Below are 16,682 nucleotides of genomic sequence, written 5' to 3'. Positions count from 1 at the left end.
TGCTATGGCAAAGTTTCTAAGACTAGAGTGGTCTTTTATGGCTGGAACAGTTTTTTTTCCTTCAGAAGTTTGAAGATACAGTTCTATACTCTTGCATTTGCTGGGTGTTGCTATGGCAAAGTTTCTAAGACTAGAGTGGTCTTTTGTATCTTGTATATGACTTGTTTTTATTATGTGAATGTCCATATGATTCTTAGTTCTTGAAATTCAGCAAAAAAACTCCCAATTCCATGTCCAACTCTCTCCTACTGCCTCTCAGTCAACTTATTTAGATTCCAAACTCATAGCAAATTAGCAGCAGAAATACAGACTAGTGGCAAGGAATACTAAACACATAGGAAAGGGAAGGAAAAAATACACACAGAAAGGGGGAGAAAAAACTTTCAAAGCAGGCTAAAGAATACTTTGCATTGAAGATGGCAACCTTTCAGACATTTAGAAAATTGCGTGCTCTGTAATGATCCATTCCTGGGTAGAGGATTCTAGGCAACACATGTTTTGATAGCATCAGAATCCACATACAGCTACTAAATTCTGAGTTCAATACCATGTAATTTTAATATTATATATAATATTTCAGCATAAATTCCTAATTACTTTTTTTGAAATGGAGTCTCACTCTTTCACCCAGGCTGGAGTGTGGTGGTGCAATCTCACCTCACTGCAACCTCTGCCTCCCAGGTTCAACAATTCCCCTGCCTCAGCCTCAAGAGTAGTTGGGATTACAGGTGTGCGCCACCACACCCAGCTAATTTTGTCTTTTTGAAGAGACGGGGTTTCACCAAGTTGGCCAGGCTGGTTTTGAACTCCTGACCTCAGGTGATCCACCTGCCTCGGCCTCCCAAAGTGTTGGGATTACAGGCGTGAGCCACCACGCCCAGCCCCTAATTACTTTTACACGTATCTTTTCATGTGTCAAATTCCTGACTACTCTTTTATGTGTCAATTCCAACAGAACTGATTTCCCAGAATGTACATTTTTATTGCTTTATAGTTTTATATTTAACACATATAAACAACACTTAGAAGAAATACAAAAATTTTTTAAAGTTCCTAATGTATTTTGAAAGAATCTTTGTAAAACATCATTCAAATGTTAATTAGGTTGTAAACAGTTCCTTACTATTTTAAACACTGCATAGAAAACTTCGTACTGCTGTTTTTTAGGGTTTTCTAACACATAGACACACACACCTCTGTCTGAAATTAATATAAATTCAAACTCTAAATTAAATATGACATTCAAATCCTGAAATTAATCTAGATAATAAAAATATTAATAGCAATTGCAACCCAGAATAATCAAATAAGGGAGTTTCAAACCAGGTGTAAAAATACTTTGTCTCTTTGTTTCAAGATTAAGAATAAAAACACAACCATACCTTTTTCTTTGGGTTAACCACAAAGCAAACTACAGACAGTTTGCACAAATTCAGAGCAATGCATACGTGGCAAATTAACAGCCTTATCAAGCTTCAAACATCCTGGCTTTTTGAGGCACAGTAATACCTCCTCTCTCTTCACAGTTTATTGTTGAGGGATAAGTAATTCATATTGATATGACTCAGAGCCATGAGAAACATTTAATAATTATCACTCAGAAATAAAACTCAGATGATGAGAGTCCTATATAAATTAAGTAGGACATGTGCCTAGCTGAAAGAGCAAAAATAAAATAAAATAAAATAAATCATAATAGACCCTCCGTATCAGACTCTAAATTTACTAGGGCTTTGAGGTAACAGACTTCTGCTCTAAACCACTCAAGTCAAAGCAGCATCAAAAACTGACTCTTTGCTCCTAGATCTGGTAACTTCAGCAATTTTAAAAAAGAACAACAAAGCTGAAAGACTTAAACTGCCTGAGTTCAGGACCCACTATTAAACTACAATAATCAGGACAATGTGATATTTGTATAAGGGTAGATAGATCAACAAAACAAAATACAGAGTCTAGAAACACACCCATGTATATATGATAAACCAATTTTTTTACACATATTTCAAAAGAATTCAGTAGGGAAAGGATATTATTTTCAACAAATGGTGCTGGAATAACTAGACAGCCACATTAAAAAAATATATAAATCCACCTTTACCTCACATCATATACAAAAATTAACTCAAAATCAGTTATAGATCTAATGAACAAGCTAAAATTATAGAACATCTAGGAAAAAAAACAAGAAAAAATTTGTGACATTGGGCTAGGCAAATATTTTTTAGGTAGGCTATAAAAGGCATGAATCATAAGAGAAAAATAATAAACTGGACTTGATCATAATTTAAAGTATTTGTGCGTCAAAAGTTCCTGTTAAGAAAATTAGAATGTAAAGCACAGACTGGGAGAATATATATCCAAAGCATATATTTGATAAGGGACTAATATCCAGAACATATTAACTTTTATAACTCAGTAATAACAGAACAAATGACAAATATATATATATATATATATGAATAGCAAATAAGCATATGGGAAAATTTTCAATGTCATTAATCATCAGGAAAAATCAAATTAAAATCACAATGAACTACCACTATACACCCAACAGAATGGCTGAAATTAGTAAGACTGGAAATACCAAGTGGAAGGACATAGAATAATTAAAACTCATACACTGCTGGTGGGAAATGCAAAATATTATAGCCATTTTAGAAAAGATTGGCATTTCTTATTAAGTTAAACTTACACTTGCCATATGACCTAGTAATCCTATTCCTAGGTGGGAAATATATTAAAATGTATGCCCAAATAAAAACTTGCACTCACAGGTTGACAGCAGCTTTATTAATACAATAGCCAAAGACCAAAAATAAGTCAAATACTCATTAAATGGTGAATGGACAAAGAAATTATGTTCTATCAAATCAACTAATACTACTGAGTAATAAATAAGAATTACAATATATCTCCAACATTGTGTTCTATCAAATCAACTAACACTACTGAGCAATAAATAGGAATTACAATATATCTCCAACAACATGGATAAATCTCAAAAGCATCATGCTAAATGAAAGAAAGTAAATCAAAAGACTATGTACTGTATGATGCCATCTATATGAAATCCTAGGAAAGAGAAAGGTACAGTGACAAAACACAAATCAAGGTTGCTAGGGGTCAGAGGTGGGCAGAAGGAATTTACTGCAAATAACTATGAGTTAAATTTTTGGGGTGATGAAAATGTTCTGTATCATGACTGTGATGGTGGTTAAACAACTGTATACAATTGTCAAAAAAGAATTGTGCACTCAATTTGAAATTTTATTGTCTGTAAATTATATCTAAAAAAGATGAATTAGCTGAACGATCTGGTTCTACTGAATTAAAATTCTATGTAGAGTATCAGAGTGTGATTACAAAATGTTTTGAGAGGATACTATAGAATTTCTTGTGTAATTTTGGTAGGGTTTTAGGATGTTCTGAAAGCAAAGGCCAAGGAACAATGACTCACAGATGACAGTCCCACAACAGTCTACACAAAAAAAGGTAAATATAAATTTATATCTCCCTTACTCCCATTAGTACCATGCCTAAAATACTTTGTTTACAGAATTACTGTTTTTGATGAATGAACCATTAAAGAGAAACACTGAGTACAGAGTTTCAGATTGGGAAGATGAAAAAATTTCTAGAGATGAATGCACAACAATATGAATGTACTTAATGCCACAAAACTGTAAACTTAAATGGTTAAAATGGTAAATTTCATATTATGTATATTTTACAACAATAAAAATTTTTTTAAACATTGGGGGGTAGGGGAGAGGCACTCCAAAAAAATGTACATAAATCTAGAAATGCACAGGAAGTTCATTTTGAAACAGTTCCTTTGGTTTGATTAATAAAGACTATTCTACTGTTGCTTTCACAAAATCAAGCTTAATAGTGGTTATTAGGTATGAGTCTACTAAAGGAAATTGTGCTTACCAACTCTATCCAAGCTTATTTTTAACGTTTAGGGCTCTTACCAGAATATAGTTTTTGCTTGTAACAGTTTGAGTTGTCTAACACAGACAGGAAAAACACTGGGAGCTCCAAAAAGGTTCTACATTTGGATGGCCCAAATACATGTCATTTTGTCATCTAAATTAATTTGCAAACTAAACTGAACACAAATACTCAAAACATGCTAACAGAAGCCCTAAAGTGACTGTGGCCTGGGGTTAAATAAGGTCACACAAGAACTGCTAAGATAAACATCAAATTCATGTTATTTGGTAAACGAGAAAGCCATCTGTGCAATTCACTGTGGGTAAACTGCAGACTGACTGGGGCTAGACATTTGTCAAACATAGTCGTTATAATATTAATAGTCATGCCAATAAGTGTTAAAAACCCAAAAATCCCTAGATTTAAGTCCAGAGATGGCAGAGATGTAGTAATCTACCTAAAGCTGGCAGGACATTTCTATTAAGAAATAGCATTAATAGAACCTTCTATTGCATTAATAGAAAATAAGTTCAAAGGGCACATGCCAAGAACAGGAAAGAACGTATGCGCTTTAAGCAAGTTCTATGTACTATCTGGAGAACAAGTTCTGAGTTACAGGCTAAGTGGATTTTAGGAGGGCAATTTCAATTTAGGCAGGAAATAAATAATAATGATAGTAGTAGTCGTTATCAGTAGCAGTAGTAAATTCTTACATCATGCTTCCTATTTGCCAGATACTAGTTCTAAGCACTTTCATTATATTAACTTGCTTAATCCTTCTAACAACATTGTGAGGCTGGCAAACCATTGTCTTCATTTTGCAGAGATGAAGAAACAGGCTCAGGAAGACTAGGTAACTTTCCCATTGTAACCCAGATGAGAGGTGGCAGAGCCATCTCAGGGTGTCCTGCTCCAAGTCCAGAGTTCTTGCTCTTAATAATACTATACTGCTTGTCTTTGGAAAACACCACTGCTTTCCTGGGAAGCAAGAAGGTTAAAGGAATTGTTCTACTGTAGACCAGACTGGAGAGTAGTATTAGAAAGAACTAGTGAGAAATGAAGAAAAACTTTCAACATGTATTAAAAGCCTGCCATGTACCAGGCATTTTATATTTTAGGATAGTAGGCAACTGACTACAAAAAAGTAAATGACTTACAGGCCCTGAAATTCACCTTAAACTTGTATTTTTAATTAAGTTTATTATTTCTTTGCATTTAAAACACAAAGATATCACAATGATCAAATGCAAAAAAAATACACATTATTTTACTTCATCTTCACAAGAATTCAATTCAGTTCTTTCAAAAAAATTTGCTAAGCATTTATGTACCAGGCACAAGACATATAAAAAAGGTGAATGTATTAAAAATTAAAGAAATTGGTTCCTGTTCTTTAAAAAAAAATCTATAGTCTACAATAACTTTTTGCAATTATTCTCATTTTACATAGAAAGACACTGCTCAGATGGGTTAAATAACCTGTTTAGGGTCCAACCTGTAAATAGCTGAGACAGGATTTGAACTCAAGCCCTTCTAACTCCAAAACCTATACACTTTTACCCTGCAGAAAGCTAAAAGTGTTTCTGAGTGTAGGGATCGGAAAAAAATTTCCAACTGACTTCAAATAACAAATACAAGGCAACTGTATTCTCTTTAATATTTTAGAACTGTGTCATGTTAGTTGAGAACTTGAAAAGAGGAAGTGTAAATTCTAGACTAAATCTTGGGTTACAGACCTCACACAGATTGAATATAGAAGAAGTACACAGCAAGAGTCACTCATATTGTAAAACAGTTGAACATTTTAAAATACATATTACAGTGGACACGTATGGTCCCACTGGAAATATATAAGACAATGTTACTTTCAAGAGTTCCCAGTCTTTGAAGCTGAAATCCCTCTTAAATCTTATTAAGTAGTTAATTGTAGCAGAAAGTTACTCAGTTAGGTCCCAATAGGCACAGGCCAGAAAGTCCTCTGAAAGCTGCCCTCAGTACCTGCACTGTCACAAACCTACTAAGTGTATTCTATAGTTAGAAAAAATGTATTGATATAACTTTCTGCCATTGATATAACTGTTCTACCTAAAAAGAACAAGATATTAAAGATACCATGCTTTATAAAGAGATGATCCTATTCATTGTGAGAAACTGAACTTATCCAGCTATATGCTATTTTATTTAACTTTGGAACTGCATTCATCAGTATGCATTTATGAGATGGCTAAGGTCTGAGGGTATAGGATGGAACCACCTGGCCATCTCAAAATCATTAGCCTAGATTTGTTAAATTATGCTTTGCCCAAACTGAATTAACCAGGGATAAATGATTTTGAAATAAATAAGGGTTGACATGTGGGTAACAAAAAAAAATTAATTAAAAAACAGAACGGGTGTAATGGCTCACACCTGTAATCCCAACACTTTGGGAGGCAGAGGTGAGCAGATCACTTGAAGTCAGAAGTTCAAGACCAGCCTGGTCAACATGGTGAAACCCCATCTCTACCAAAAATACAAAAATTAGCCAGGCATGGTGGCACACACCTGTAATTCCAGCTACTCAGGAGGCTGAGGCAGGAGAATCACTTGAACCTGGGAGGTGGTGGCTGCAGTGAGCTGAGATAGTGCTGCTATACTCCACAGCCTGGGTGACAGAGCACAACTCCGTCTCAAAAAAAAAAAAAAACAAAAAACAAAAAAAAAAACATTAAGGGAATGACTGAGGTCTTGAGAAATAAATTTGAAACTGTGTTTTTAATGTTGAAATATATCCAAAAAAAATCATATCCTAAAAAATTAAGAACTCAAAATATGCTCTCTCCAAATTTACAATATAAAAGAGAACGAGGACTGTCAAATATAAAACGTTTTAAAACTAAAAATGCATAAATTACATATATTTAGATGTTCATAGATAACAATGATGTTGGTGTATGAAGATATTTGGTTAATATATGATAAAAAATGGATTCACAGAATCAGTTGAAAAATATTTTAAGCAGAACTAAAGCTAGTCCTCTGCCAAACTTTCCCAACTACATTTTATAGGTTGTAATCATAGAAGAAAATCTGCTGACATATTTTAAAATGTAAAAACAAGGTTATAAGGGATAAGTTTCAGGATAATATGATTAAACTCTTTTCAAATTACAATTTATGTGCAAAATTTTTTTTGAATTCCAGAATTTGCTAGCTATTTCATCTATGTTGTTGCACAACAGATCTCCAGAACTTTTCATCTTGTAAAACTGAAACTGCTATTTAATCTTAAGTGAGCCCTAAAACATTTTTAAATAATATGAATCAGCAAACTAGAAAGCAAAATATATTCAGTGCAGAGTCCATGAGGATACAATTAGGACAGAGGCTAAGTAATAGTTTCTCTTTTAAGCAATGGTTTTCTTCAGTGTATAAATATTGTAAACATTTTTTTAAATTAAGAGAATAATTTCCCTTAAGACCAGAGATAACATCTTCTTCATGTATATATCCACAATATCTAGCTATATAAAGCACTCAATGATAATTGTTGATGGCACCCAAGGAAGCTGTTTAAATAATGAAGTTTCATAATCTAAGTTCAATTTATTCTTATCTGTTCAATAAACTGGTTCCCTAAAAACCACTACCAGAAAGACTATTTTTGTCCTGTTTTTTAAAAACTTCCTTTTAAAAAATGTAATTGTATTGTAGGTTTCAAAATTCCCAGTTGACTGTGCTCACATAATAATCAACTCACATAAATGGTAGGTAAAGATAAGCTTCCTACTTACCATATAGTTACCATAAGCATGATCAAACATTTCCAGTACTTGATTCCTAATTTTAAAAGAGCAGAAATGGAAAAAAAAAAAAAAAGGTAAGTATATTCTATTTATTATCTTTCAAAAAGTTAATTCTTCCTCATAAAAAAAAACCAATAAAAACAAAAGAAAAATTTAGGTAGAAAGGGACATAAACAGAATCAGAAACTACAACAGTCAGCAGACAAGCTTTCATGAACTCACCACACAGAGCTGAGCCAAACTTTAATGATTACTAGTAATTTATGTACAATTCATCTTATAATTTTTCCTAAGAAAACTGATGAATGATAGATGCCATCATCAGAGAAGGAAATCTGATGCAGAAAAACAATGACCTCTTAACACAATTATTTAACATATCTGTCTTGAAGGGGGGGTTTTGCTGGACAGCCCTTAAAAAAAAACCATTATTATTGCCATTTATTGCTTCCCCTATATGTTCTACTAAGAGAGAGGTACACGGGTGTGTAGTGACATGAAATAACAACGCTTTATGAAGCCTCTGCCTTTGCACTTACATTGAATAAACCACTAATGCCTAGTTTAAGTACATATTTATTAATGTTTGTCACATTTTCAAAAGATACTTTTTATGATGTGCTCTACTCTAAGAAAACTGGCAAAAATCAAATAAATAGTATTCACTTCAAAAATGAGAAAACTAATGCTCAAAAAGAGAGTTGTGTGTTTTGGCGAATTCTGTTTCACAAAATCTCCGTAATCATTGTTTAAAATGGAGATGTCTGATCACTACACCAGAATTTTACTAAATCAAAACCTGTAAGGTTGCGACTGAGGAAGCAGCCTTTCAATTAAGCACTCTCAAGTTCAGGGACTTGAGGACTACAGGAAAAAGTACAAGTTAATAGTATGATTAGACAAGGCCAAATAATTAGCAAAGGAAAACACAGCTTAACAATTTTTTATTAACTTTTTCTTTTTTTTTTTTTTTTTTTGAGACAGGGTCTCACTCTGTCACACCTAGGCTAGAGTGCAGTGGCACAATCTTGGCTCACTGCAACCTTCACCTCCCAGGTTCAAGCGATTCTCCTGCCTCAGCCTCCCGAGTAGCTGGGATTACAGGCGTCTGCCACCATGCCTGGCTAATTTTTGCATTTTCAGTAGAGACAGGGTTTTACCATGTTGGCCAGGCTGGTCTCGAACTCCTGACCTCAGGTGATCCACCCGCCTCAGCCTCCCAAAGTGCTGGGATTACAGGTGTTGAGTCACCACGCCCGGCCTATTAACTTTTCTTTTACCAAAGTTCCAATCACTGATGGCAAGAATTCAAAAAAGTTTTAAAGAAATAGCTGACTATATTTTTATTTGCCTCCTGTTATACTGCAATTGTCATTTTTAAAACTATAATCACAGATTATGAAATACTGGTAATAATAGAGCTAGCAAACAGAAAAGACCTCAGTTCCAGATCCTGACTATGAACACCAACAAAATCAAGTACACTCAAACTTGTGAAGTGAACAAATTAAGTCCTGACAACATATGAATAATAACCACTTAAAAACATTTCATTATTTAAAAAAAGACCTTACCACCACTTTGCTAAAGCACTAATTCTTTGTAAGTTTACATATATATATGTTTATATATATATAATTTTTATATTTGTGGTTTACAGCTCTAGACTCTTATCCTGTCCTAAGCAGAAAAAAAAAAAAGTTTAAAATGTCCCTTTCAGGAACTCATATCAATGAATGGAAGATGGAAGTTCTCTTTTTTTTCCTTCCCTGAAATGGAATACGAGATTATTACCAAGAAGTAGAAATTCCTATAATTGGCAATGGTAGTGCCTAGACATGTATATTACAAATAACATAAGCTTTAACTTGCTAACTCAACTTTACAAGCATTCAGTTTTCAAGATTATAAGTAAATCACGATTGCATACAAGGAGAATACACTATTTTCCAATCCTTACATTTATGCAGCGTATGATGAGCAAATTTTAGAACACATATTTCAAAGTGGAGATATTTAATATCATTGCTCTGACTTACACATAGAAGCCTAACAAAGTCACATTTAAATACAGAATGGTATAATAATTACTATATTGAACAGAAAAAAAATTCTATAATGTTTTATCTATTCAAAAACTGGATTAAAACGTATTGGAAATCAGACCCAGTTCAAAAATTACACCACTCTTCAGTAATTTCTGTAAGTCGGCTTTTTCTCTTTTTTTGAGACAGAGTTTTGCTCTTGTTGCCTGGGCTGGAGTGCAATGGCACGATCTCCACTCACTGCAACCTTCGCCTCCGGGTTCAAGCGATTCTTCCTGCCTCAGCCTCCCGAGTAGCTGGGATTAAGGGCATGCGCCACCACACCTGGCTAATTTTGTGTTTTTAGTAGAGAAGGGGTTTCTCCATGTTGGTCAGGCTGGTCTCGAACTCCCGACCTCAGGTGATTCGCCCGCCTCAGCCTCCCAAAGTGCTGGGATTACAGGCATAAGCCACCATGCCAGGCCAAGTCGGCTTTTTCTAAAGTTACGTCTCCTGCCCACGTGCTATAGAAACTGGATTGTTTTCTACTTCATTTTTTAATGAAAACATAACATTAACAAAATACCCTGTTGCAAAATTTTAAAAACAAAACCAAAAAGCTTATTCCATGAAGGATAAGACTACATATAACCAGCTAAGTAATTCCACAAAGTGTAAGTTATTGAGCAATTGCTTACTATTCATGACAATTCCAGTCTTTATCAACTGTTTGGTTTGTTGGTGGGGAGGGAAAGGGGTGGGGCATTTTCTGCTTTTTATCATGAATCATTATTTAGGCTTTAAAAAATGCACAGGTAAACCTAATGAATCAAAGTTCAGTTTTCTGAAAATTCCCAGAGAAAGCAGTCATATAATTGTGTATTTGTCGTTTATAGCTCTAGATTCTTACCCTACCCTTACTCAAGGGTAGAGCAATCTAACGAGCCTAAATAATTGTAATTTCACTTTCATAAATGATCTCAAAATTTGAGCTGAAATTTCAAGCCAATTTGGTTGAACTTTTCCAGTTAAAAACTAATTTTGGTCAAAAATGATTTATCCAATGACACTTCTACAAATAAGTTTTTAATAAAAAATGAAGAAAGGGTAGTGATAGTCAAATAAGATTCTTGTGGTTCTTAACAGACTTGATACTTCTCTTCCAAGTCTAATGAACGTGCAACACACTGGAGAGAGCCTGGCTCTGGGATCAGACAGGCTTGGGTTTGAATGCTGGCTCTACCAATTACTAGCTCTGCGGCTGAACAAGTCAACCTTGGGTCTCAACTTCCTCATTTGCAAATGTGGATCATATTCATTGGGAAATAGGAAGGAGTACAGGGATAACATACGTAAAGCATTCACAGAGTGAGATATTTGGTAAAACTTATCAATGATACATTAAATTCATATGAGAGAAAATGTAAGATACTTATTAGAGTTTACTGGTAATTTTATTTTGATGGTTGATACTTCAGCTTTTTTCCATCAAGTGATCTTTATTGCTATTTAGAAACGAATACAAGACTCTTTGCAATGATTTAAAGTACATAAAGTAAGACCTGATGGTTCCACCACCCCTCCAGCCTAACCCCATGAGATAATCTTCGTTCCACTTTTTTCTGAGCTCAGGTATTTTTTTTTTCTTTTTTTAAAAAAAAAACATGGGATGATACTATACATATTATTCTACAACTTGCATTTTTTTTTGTTTTGGAAATATATTCTGGATAGGCTTCCAGTGACGTACTTCCTTCTTCTTAATGTCTCAATATTATTCCATAATATGAACGTACCCTATTGAACCATTTCCTCCAAGGAAGCGTTGTTCTTTCAAAATGCACTTTTTTTTTTTTTTCGAGACAGAGTTTCGCTCTTGTTGCCCAGGCTGGATCTATCTCTGCATTAAGAGTGCTTTTATTTTCTTAGGGTAGATTCTCAGAAATAGAACTGATGAATCAAAGAGTGTGCACAATTTAAATTTTAGTAGATACTACCAATACGTTACAGCAATTTACACTCTCACTAAGCCTTTTTTTTCTACTCCTTAACTAATCAGAACTGTATCATTGTGTTTTGTATTATATTTACTAATCTGATGGGCAAAAACCAGCTAGCTCCTCGTTTTAATCTGCATCTCTTACGTTTATAGAGGTTGAGTAACTTTTCATGTTTATTTACCACTTCCATTTCCTCTTCTGGCTTAACCGTTCATGCCTTTCTCCCATTTCCTACTGGTTCTTCGCTTTTTTCTTATTCATGTATGTATTACTTATTCGTGTATGTATTACTCTGAATTAAATGGTGTAAATAGAATTGATAATTTTAACACACTTCCAAGACGGATAAAAACTACTGAATAGGTATACTTGAGACTTTTGAATAATTTCCCCCCAAACATTCTATTCTGAAAATACAGTGCAAGAAAACACTGCAAGGAAATAGTAAAATGTGTAAAGTTCAAGTTCCAATGAACGCCCCCTTTTCCGTAACAGGTGTAAACATCATTTCCTTAACTACTGTGAGATCAGCAACATTTTCCCAGCTGGAAGCTCACTTGTGCGAGAAAGCTAACCATGCTTCGGTCGACAGGCAGCCAACCGCAGGACTCCAGCACGCAGCGATGCGGGCTGTAGCCCCCTTCTTGGGCCACTGACATGGCAGCCGCGTTGACACACCGCGCCTGGCTTCAAAGAGCCTGCACATGTCACCGGTGGCCAGGGCGACACCCCGTCAGCTCCCCCGAGGTCAGGTCGCGGGCGGCGGTTCCCACCTCCCCGGACCCTGTCCACCCCTCTAGGGTTCTCGCGCGGCAAGAGCCGTTCCAATCGCGACAGGAGAGGCCACTACGCGACCGGGTGGCAATGACAGGCACCCCTCCTGTGGTCAGCCTCACCGAGAAACCCACCCCAGGCTGCCAGCACCCTTACCCAAGCTTCTGTTTCTCCTCCCTACTCATGGGCTCGGCCCCCGCCGTCCACACGGAGGTGGCCGACACCAGGCAGAACGCGGCCGTCGCCGCCACTAGGCTCCATCGCGCTCGCTGGGGGACCGGGGACTCACAGCCCCGGCCGCCGGCTTCGCTCATGGCCCCGCGGTCCCGCGCACGCGCAGCTGCTACGCCCGGCCGGTGAGACACATTGCTGGACGCTGGTGGCCAGGGGGCTGCTAGCCGTGCCGAGACGGGGCGGGATGCGGAGTAACACAGACGGCCGCCGGCGCCAAACTGTTTCCCGAAGCCACCAAGCCGGTCCCCAGCGCCAGCGCTGCCACCGCCCTCGGCCCTCAGTATCCCGGAGCGCCTCCCCCAGCTTTCCGGTGTCGTAGTCTAGGAAACCGCCTCCCCAACGTTACTTCCGGGTAGGGCCGAAGCCGTAGAGCCTCAGGACCAATGGAGACCTCATGGGAGAGGGGCTGTCTCCGGCGACTGGAGAGGGCATTGGCCAGGAGAAGTGAGACGTGGACAAAAGGCGGGACTGGGAAGGGATCTCTCGCTTCGACCCGCCTCCGAGCCGCGGAGTTGCCCCCTGAGGACTACCAGTCCCAGTGTGCACTGCTTCTTCCCCGGCTCTCCCGCGAACCGACTCGGAGCCGTGTCTCTCGCTTCTACCCAGGGTAGGCGCGCTGCACCCTGGGACTTGTGGTCCTCCAAGGTCGCCAGTGGTTGCTGGGATCCTACCTCCCCCTTTCCTCGGCGCCCTACAGTCAACCCTGTTTCGGTGGGCTGCGGAGTCCCGGGAAACCCGTCAGCTGTTTATCTCTCTTCCTCAGAAAGTTGTTTCCCAGAGAGCTGGCTGAATGAGGCGCACTGTCCCCAGGTCAGTGCTGCTGCGTTAGGGAATAGTGTTGGAGTAGTCGTCTACCCTCAGGGAAATTCCAAAACACAGTAACAGCAAAATGAATTGAGCCTTTGAAGGCATTGCGCTAAGGTTTTTACTCGCAATCATCTCATGCACTCTTCTCAACTCTGATAGGGTAAGTACCACCATCCCCCTTTTGCAGACGAGAAAACAGAGGCTTAGAAAAGTTGGTTAACAAGAGCTCGTCACACTGCTGTATTAGAATCCATCCAGCCTCTGATTCGGAAGCCCTTGCATTTAACCACCGCGCAGTACTACAAGGATGAAGGAGCACGTGGGTCCTCGTACATGATTAATAATAGTTACCTCAAAAGCTCAATGTAAGGAGAGCTGTGTGGGCTGCAAAGAAGGTTTAATGAAGGAGACTGGAACTTGAAATGAATTTTGATGACTGAGTCCCAGGTTAACTATTGGTAAAATGACACGTCGGTTCCTCTTGAGAAACCACATTGTTTTTCTAGTATGGTCATTCAATAGGTGCGGAGTTTAGGAGCTTGGATGTGATCTCTGTGACCACAATAAATTACTTACGTGTCCTTTAAGCAGCATTCGGCGGTCTTTCTGGAAACGTTTCTTCCTTGACTTTTATCACCTTACCTCTTACCTCTTAACCTCTTCTCTTACCTCTTACCTCTTCTCTGGCTGACCCGTTTTCCTTCATTCCCTCGCTACTTTATATTAAAATACAGGTGTTCCCTTAAGGTTTTCTTTTTGTCCTTTTTCTCTCTGTACTCTAATTATTCCTTGGTGATTTCTTCTCATAAGGATTCAGCCAACATATCTCTGTGGTTGATTTCTAAATCAATATCTGTCCCGATCATTAGACCCACATTTCCACCTCCCTAATAGAAATGTCCTAATGTCTAGCCCAAGGGTAGCTCAAACGTAAAATGTTTTCTGATTCAAATTAATGCATCGGAATCATTGTCAACTCATCTTTAGCCTTCGTGGTCCACGTGCAATTAATTACCAAATTATATAGATTTTACCTCTTCTATCTTTCAGATTATTACCTTTCTTTCTATTCCCACTTTTGCTCCATTCAAGCTTCCATTACCTCTCTCCTAAACTATTGCAGTGGCTCAATAAATGTTCAATATACTTGCTTCCTTATTCCTTCAGTTTTCTTATCTATAAAGTGGGAATAATATGGTCCTTTTATCCAGTAGTCCCCAACTTTTTTGGCACCAGGGACCACTTTTGTGGAAGGCAATTTTTCCACAGGGTGGGGGAGACACCGTTCCATCTCAGATCTTCAGGTATTAGATTCTCATAAGGAGCGTGCAACCTAGATCCCTCGCATGTGCAGTGCACAATAGGGTTCATGCTCCTATGAGACTCTAACGCAGTTGATCTGACAGGAGGTGGAGCTCAGGTGGTAATGCTTGCTCGCCTGCTGCTCCTGAGAGGCAACTGACTGGTACCAGTCCACTGCCCCAGGCTTGGGGATTCTTGCTTTTATCTACTAACATGGATGCTGTGAAAACACATGAAGTCATTTCTGTACAATATTTAATATCCTTTATTTTTTTGCATGGATCTCCAGTCCTACATTGGTTCCATCCTAGTCCTCTTTGGCAGCATTAATGTTGAAGTTACCGATTATCTCCCTGCTGCCCTACTCTCCTCTATACATGGCTGTCAGAATTGGTATTCAAGAACATCTGCAAACCCTCTGAATACCTTCTTTCTTCCTTCTAGTCTGCCCTGCCCTCAAATCCTATGTGACAACTAAATAATTCCTATTCTGTATCCTTTCCATGCCTTTGCTCATACCATCTCCTATGCTACCCCATCATCTTTGTACAACACTCAACACCTGTTAAGGCTGGGCTCAGATTCCATCTCCACAAAACCCTTCCAGAACCTTCTAGTTAGCAGAAGTTATCCTCTCTCTGTGCCTCCATGGTATTCTGTGTCTTTGTTATTGTGTTTTTCACAGTCTGCATACATTTTAACCACATGAAAAGTATTGACTTTAGCTTATTTGTAGGTTGTCTTAGTCCGTTTTCTGTTGCTATAATGGAATACCTGAAAGTGGGTAATTTATAAAGAAAAGTAATTTATTTCTTACGATTCTGGACTGGGAAATCCAAAAACTCGGCACCGGCATCTGGTTGGCTTCTGACGAGTGCCTCGTGCTGCATCATGACATGGTGGAAAAGCAGGCACGTGTGAAAGAGGTGAAACACGAGGGGCAGCCTCTCTGCATAACAACCCATTCTGGCGGTGACTAATCCAGTCCTGAGAGAATAAGAACCCACTCTAGCAAGAAGTAACCCAGACCGGAGAGAGCAGCATTAATCCCTCTTAATCACCTCTTAAAGGCCCCATCTCCCCAGATCACCACACCAGGGAACACATTTCCAACACAGATATTCTGGGGGACACACTCAAACTATAGCATAAGGATATTCTGAAACACCTAGCACTGTGCCTCTCCTGCTGTAGATGCTCAGTAAATGTTGAATATACTTGTTTCTGTATTCCTCCAGTTTCCTTATCTAAAAAGTGGGAATAATATAGTCCTTTTATCTACTTACATAGATGCTAAGAAAACACATGAGGTCACTTCTGTACAATATTTAATATTATCCTTTCTTTGGACAGATCTGCAATCCAACATTGGTTTCATCCTGGATCCTCTTTGGCAGCCTTGGTGATGAAGTTAGCTAAATAAATACCCGTGAGTTGGTCTTGGCTCTTGCGTAGAGAACATTACAAACTAAAGGTCAACACCAATCATACGGTATTTGAAAACTAAGAACAAATAAAATAGAAAAACAGTGACATTCAGTTATATGGAAATATAGTCAAGTCAATAATTTGAAGTGGATTATTAACAATAACACAGTTTTCTTTACCTTCCTGATGTTCCAACCCTTTATAAGAAGTCAAAATTGACTATGAACTATCATTAAGAACATACTAAGGAAGAAGTACTGGCTTTTAATGTTTAACATTTTCCAGTATGTTTGTTTGTTTTCAAGTTAACGCTGCATTTTTAAAGATTATAATGGGAAGCCAGAACATAATTCTTTTTCGAACTGCTAAATAATAAGTATCTTTTTTTCCCT

General features: G+C 37.7%; 1 protein-coding gene across 7 annotated transcripts in view; it reads right to left on the bottom strand.

Moving 5' to 3' along the window:
- The window catches only part of EDEM3 (ER degradation enhancing alpha-mannosidase like protein 3), a 65,569-nt gene extending 52,288 nt beyond the window's left edge, over positions 1 to 13,281 (bottom strand). For 3 of the 7 annotated variants that reach the window (XM_019027932.4, XM_004028044.5, XM_055367478.2), the window contains exons 1-2: positions 12,676 to 13,069; positions 7,710 to 7,755 (exon numbers count right to left, since the gene is read on the bottom strand). In XM_019027932.4, coding sequence (XP_018883477.1) covers positions 7,710 to 7,755; positions 12,676 to 12,833 — 204 coding nt within the window. In that variant the 5' untranslated portion in view covers positions 12,834 to 13,069. Of the gene's footprint in view, positions 1 to 7,709; positions 7,756 to 12,675 lie in introns of all 7 variants that reach the window. The other 4 variants (XM_004028043.5, XM_055367453.2, XM_055367466.2 and 1 more) reach the window with 4 other exon arrangements.
- Positions 13,282 to 16,682: the final 3,401 nt, after the last annotated feature.

This window comes from Gorilla gorilla, chromosome 1 (assembly GCF_029281585.2).
Source record: "Gorilla gorilla gorilla isolate KB3781 chromosome 1, NHGRI_mGorGor1-v2.1_pri, whole genome shotgun sequence".
Classification (NCBI taxonomy): domain Eukaryota; kingdom Metazoa; phylum Chordata; class Mammalia; order Primates; family Hominidae; genus Gorilla; species Gorilla gorilla.
The sequence above is the reverse complement of the archived record's forward strand: the minus strand, read 5'-3'. Positions and strand labels throughout refer to the sequence as shown.